The sequence below is a fragment of the Pongo pygmaeus genome, chromosome 13 (genome assembly GCF_028885625.2).
Source record: "Pongo pygmaeus isolate AG05252 chromosome 13, NHGRI_mPonPyg2-v2.0_pri, whole genome shotgun sequence".
Classification (NCBI taxonomy): Eukaryota; Metazoa; Chordata; class Mammalia; order Primates; family Hominidae; genus Pongo; species Pongo pygmaeus.
This window is the reverse complement of record NC_072386.2, coordinates 101,770,066-101,776,246: the sequence shown is the minus strand read 5'-3', so window position 1 is coordinate 101,776,246 and position 6,181 is coordinate 101,770,066. Positions and strand designations below refer to the sequence as shown.

Here is a 6,181-nt window from a genome sequence, read left to right as displayed (position 1 = left end):
GTGTACATTATCCCCAATATGTTGTCTTTTGTCCCCCAGTCTTGCATCCTTTCCCCTGAGTCCCCAGAGTCCATTATGTCATTCTTATGCCTTTGCATCCTCATAGCTTAGCTCCCACTTATGAGTGAAAACATAGGATGTTTGACTTTCCATTCCTGAGTTACTTCACTTAGAATAATGATCTCTAATTCCATCTAGGTTGCTGCAAATGCCATTATTTTGTTCCTTTTTGTGGCTGAGTGGTATTCCATGGTGTGTGTGTGTATATATATATATATATATCTCACATTTTCTTTATCTGCTCATTGATTGTTGGGCATTTGGGCTGATTCCATATTTTTGTGATTGTGAATTATGCTGCTATGAACATATGTGTGCAAGTATCTTTTTTGTATGATGACTTCTTTTCCTCTGGGTAGATACTCAGGAGTGGGATTGCTGGATCAAATGGTAGATCTACTTTTAGTTCTTTAAGGAATCTTCACACTGTTTTCCATAGTGGTTGTACTAGTTTACATTCCTACCAGCAGTGTAAAAGTGTTCCCCTTTCATCCCATCCATGCCAACATCTATTATTTTTTGATTAAGGCCCTTCTTGCAGGAGTAAGGTGGTACTGCACTGTGGGTTTGATTTGCATTTCCCTGATAATTAGTGATGTTGAGCATTTTTTCATATGTTTTGTGACCATTTGTGTATCCTTTTTTGAGAATTGTCTGTATTTTTGGAAAGCATAGGCTGATTATGTTGTATAATATCCCTAAATTTAGGTTTGTCTGGTTTACACTCATGGTTAGATTCTGGTGATTTAATTTTGATGGGAATACCACAGAGGTGATAGTGTGTTCTCAGTACCTCATATTAGAAGGCACATGGAGTCTATTTGTCCCAATATTGGTGATGTTAACATGATTATCCTTCAGGCCTGCCTACCATAAAGTTATTATTTTATCTTTAAACTTACTAAGTAATTTGTGGTGAGATATTTTGACACCATGTAAATATCCTGTTCATCCAACTTTTACCTTCAAAAATGATACTGCCTACATTAACCTAATACAACATTTTACCTATGGTAATCTATTGCCTACAAAACCCTTAACTGTGATTGATTATTTTCTAACATCATTCCTCTAAATTTATATTTTTTGGCATCCTACTGTGAGGAAGAGCTTTCTATTCCTATTTATTTACATAATAATGAACATGTACATTTTTATATTATTCTATGAATTATGATCAATTATTATCATTTTTATTTTGATGCTCCAAATAATCTGTCCTAAATTTAGCAATGGGAGCTTCATCAAGTGGGCGGCTATGACCCTTTGCTATATTCCTACCATTCTTTGCATATTTCTTACTTTCTGGTACGATAAGATACTCTAAGTTAATCTTGTTCTTTCTGTATCCTAGCTCTGGTATTAGTCATTTTCCCAAGGAGCCATGTTTCCTTCTAGTTGAGAATGGTGTTTAGAAACTAATATCTGGGGCTGGGGGTGGTGGCTTGCGCCTGTAATCCCAGCACTTTGGGAGGCTGAGGTGAGTGGATTGCTTGAGCTCAGGAGTTCGAGACCAGTCTGGCCAACATGGTGAAACCCTGTCTCTACCAAAAATACAAAAATGAGCCCAGTGTGGTGGCACATGCCTGTAGTCCCAGCTACTCAAGAGGCTGAGGCAGGAGAATCCCTTGAACCTGGGAGGTGGTTGTTGCAGTGAGCCAAGATCGTGCTACTGCACTCCAGCCTGGGCGACAGAGCCAGACCCTGTCTTAAAAACAAAACAAAACAAAACAAAACAAAACAAAGATCTAGGATGTGCCCATTACTACCGAGGTTTCATTGCCTTACAATCCTCTCAATATGTGTATATTGAATAACATTTCTGATCACTTGTCGGGGCGGTCAGTGATTGCTCTGTGGCTTTAAAAAGTAAATGTCCATTCCCTAATTTCTGAAAACCAGGAAGTAATTTCACAAATGCACAAAATGTATTTTAGTATTGTAGGGACATCTTTTCTGTGTATTCTGTTAAGTGTTCTACACTGAAATCATTCATTAAAAAAATCTTGACATAGCTAAGGATTGACAAGAAGAAAGCGAATAGAAAACTTTGTTTCCTGACTTTTTCCAAAGTATTTTGGAGGAACTGTGTGGTTCACTCTCGATTTAACTTTTTAAAAGTTTGATATAATTGGATCTTTGGGACAATATCCCTGAAGGATCTGAAGTTTCAAACGTCTGTATATCTTAGCTGCTGAACTTTAAATTGTTCAGGGACAACAGGTATTCCCCCAAAACAACAAATGATTTAAATTTAGCTAATATTTCAGTTGCTATCCTTCGGTATTTTTAGTTATGGTGGTAAGAGTTAATAATTTCGAAAGAAATGAATTGCACTATTGATTTTTACATAATATTTAACATTTTAAAATGTGAATTAATTTATTATTTCTTGGACATAGTTAGCTTTAGGAAGTGCATCATAAAACAACATTTTATTTGAAGTTGGTGACACAGAATTCAGACGGGAGGACAAATTCTTCTTGGCTACTATTAAATACTTTTGAATATCAAATCTCAGGTAACTGGGCTGATTTTTTCATTGAAAAACTTGCGCTTGTTAGTCTTAAGAGTAGCACAAAAATGAAGCTTCTTTGAAGTAATGTTTTATAATAATCTAATAATTTTTTATTATTAGAGAAATCCATTAAATATAAAATTTGGCAGAGAAATTCGTAAGATGAAAGCAATTTTTAGGAACATGTATATTTGAAAATAGGAAAGACTCAGTGGAGAAAGAAAATGGTTGAAGGTTTATTAAAAGGCAATATGAGTACAGAAGCAAGGTAAGTTTTCTGTAATAATTTTTTGTTAATAATGTGAAACGTAAGAAAAAAATACAACTTTAAGTTTCTGACTGTCCTGCTAGAAACTAGTTTCGCCCTGCAGCGACCCCTCCGTGGGAATCTCATCGATCACAAGTGAAATTCTGGCAGTGCTAAAGTTAACTAACTTTAGCTCAAGTTCACTGCTCATGGATATGATCATGATGGTGGTCAACATTCTTCTCTTGCCAATTCCAATGTTCTTATTTATAGCTATATGCTCTGTAATCTTATTTTCAAAGAGATCTTATGGTAATCTTCCAAGGGAGTTTAGTTTCTACATTTCCTGGATATATGGGTTTTCGTGTATTGCCTGGCTAAAATTTTTAGAACTCTTTACACACTCACAAAGATATGGGGCTCAACAATGAATGAAATCGTATAGTGGATGTATTAGTATTAAATGTATTAGTATTAAATTGTGTGACATAAACTGGCTCTTAAATATAATCACAAATTAGTATCTACAATGCTTCGAGCATTGTTGTCCTTTTTGAAACCAGCGTACAGCTCCCCCCAAACTGTTAGCTGGAAAGGGCAGAGTTCATTTAGACCCAGAGCCTCCAACTATGAAGTTGGTTTAAATTTTTTTTTCTTTTTTTTGAGACAGAGTCTCACTGTCACCCAGGCTGGAGTGCAGTGGTGCAATCTTGGCTTACTGCAACCTCTGCCTCCCTGTCTCAGCCTCAGCTTCCTGAGTAGCTGGGACCACAGATGTGTGCCACCACGTCTGGCTAATTTTTGTATTTTTCGTAGAGATAGGATTTCACCATCATGTTGCCCAGGCTGGTCAAACTCCTGAGCTCAAGCAATCCACCTGCCTCAGCCTCCCAAAGTGCTGGGATTACAGGCTTGAGCCACTGTGCCCGGCCTAAAATTTATTTGTTTCTTTCAAGGTTCCTCCTCTTCTTTTAGTGAAGATCAATATTGCTTTTTATTGTACATTTGAGCTTTCTTTTCCTCACTTATCTGGATTACTTTTCTGATTTGAGCTCAATAACTTCTTCAATGTACATTCATATTTTTCCTCATTCAGTCACTTTCAAATGTTTATTAAAGACCTACTGTGTGCCAAGGATAGGTTTAGGAGCTCAGATTCAAGTATTAAATATGTATATTCGTTTTTTCAAATTTGCTGTTTTCTAAATTTTTTTGTGGAAGAATAAACTTATATACATTAAACCTGCTTCCCCCCCTTACATCAATAAATACACTATCCTGTGATTTCTTGTAGTAAAATTGCATTTATAATAGTGAAAATAAGTTTGTGAGTATTTTCCTAACTAAATGAATATCACACTTTATTCATTTCTTTATGTCCTCAGATTAAATGAAAGGAATAATACTGGAATAAATATAGATGAAAGAAAGAAAATGCAAGGAGAAAACTTCACCATTTGGAGCATTTTTTTCTTGGAGGGATTTTCCCAGTACCCAAGGTTAAAGGTGGTTCTCTTCGTCTTCAGTCTTGTAATGTATCTGACAACCCTCTTGGGCAACAGCACTCTTATTTTAATCACTATCCTAGATTTATGCCTTAAAACCCCCATGTACTTATTCCTTGGAAATCTCTCTTTCATGGATATTTGTTACACATCTGCCTCTGTTCCTACTTTGCTGGTGAACTTGCTGTCATCCCAGAAAACCATTATCTTTTCTGGGTGTGCCGTACAGGTGTATCTGCCCCTTGCCATGGGCTCCAGAGTGTGTGCTCCTGGCCGTGATGGCATATGACCGTTATGTGGCCATTTGCAACCCGCTGAGATACTCCGTCATCATGAACAGGTGCGTCTGTGCACGGATGGCCACGGTCTCCTGGGTGACGGGTTACCTGACCGCCCTGCTGGAAACCAGTTTCGCCCTGCAGATACTCCTCTGTGGGAATCTCATCGATCACTTCACGTGTGAAGTTCTGGTGGTGCTAAAGTTAGCTTGCACAAGTTCACTGCTCATGAACACGATCATGCTGGTGGTCAGCATTCTCCTCTTGCCAATTCCAATGCTCTTAATTTGCATCTCTTACATCTTCATCCTTTCCACTATTCTGAGAATCAGCTCAGCAGAGGGAAGAAACAAGGCTTTTTCTACCTGTGGTGCCCATTTGACTGTGGGGATCTTGTATTATGGGGCTGCCCTCTCTATGTACCTAAAGCCTTCTTCATCAAATGCACAAAAAATAGACAAAATCATCTTGTTACTTTATGGAGTGCTTACCCCTATGTTGAACCCCATAATTTACAGTTTAAGAAACAAGGAAGTCAAAGATGCTATGAAGAAATTGCTGGGCAAAATACCATTGCATCAAACACATGAGCATCTCTGATTGGGTCCCTATGGTTTTACCAGAGATGTGCCCCTGGCAGAGCTCACCAGAGAAATTCTAGACAACATACAACCTCTTAGAACTCTGATTGGATCTTATCTCTATATAATTTCACAGTTATGAGATGCGTACACAGAGTGATTGCCTACTAACAATAGTAGGTTTCAATTTGCATTTGTTAATATTTCCTTTTTGTGTTTTGTGGTTGTGAGGTTTTGAGTTATAGAGTCATTAAATGTTTGCTCCAGAAGAAATCTTGTATATCTTCCGTGCTTTAATCCTTTCTCAAAGGAGGTGGGAGCATAAAGAAACAAAGACTGGCCTTAATTGTGCAAGTGAGAAAACTGAATTTAAAAATGTAAAAGACTAGCTCAACATCACACAACTGTAGAACTGGGACTATGACATCCTTCCGATTTCTTGGCCAGAGCTTGTTGTACCACATGATGGTGGCTGTCTAATTACCCCTCATTATTCAAAACTCCTGATTAAAACTCCTTATCTCCCTGAGTAAGGCATTCAGTGATGCCTGCTTGATTTTTCCACTTGCCAGCCTTGCTTTTCTAAGCACATAAATACTTATGCAAATTGTATCTGCTTTTATGCCAGTATACTACTCATATATTAATTAAGTCTTTTTCATTCATGTTTGTCTTTTTTCTTCATTGGATGATTGACTTCACAGGGACAAATATTCTTGTTATTTTGTACCTTTTCTGTTTACACCAGTCATTCAGTAAATTAACACATTTATCAGCTTTACACCAGTCACTTTATTTGAGAAGAAAGTACTAGTGAAAATTATAAAGAAGAAGCAAAGGCAATGAGGTATATTGCTTTATAAATACTTAAACATTATAGAGACAATATTTATATTAGTTGTTTTAAATCTTTTATTCACATACAAATATTGCTTGTTAAAAATGCCTTCACTCCCAGATATTCTGATTCAGTGACTCTAGGGTGGTTCCTC

At 37.0% G+C, this 6,181-nt stretch overlaps 1 protein-coding gene across 1 annotated transcript; it reads left to right on the top strand.

Moving 5' to 3' along the window:
* The first annotated feature begins 4,172 nt into the window (after positions 1–4,172).
* Positions 4,173–5,208, top strand: LOC129043668 (olfactory receptor 2K2). Its single transcript, XM_054500500.1, is given in 2 exon segments — positions 4,173–4,585; positions 4,587–5,208. Coding segments are annotated over 2 exon segments (1,035 nt in total).
* The last annotated feature ends 973 nt before the right edge of the window (positions 5,209–6,181 follow it).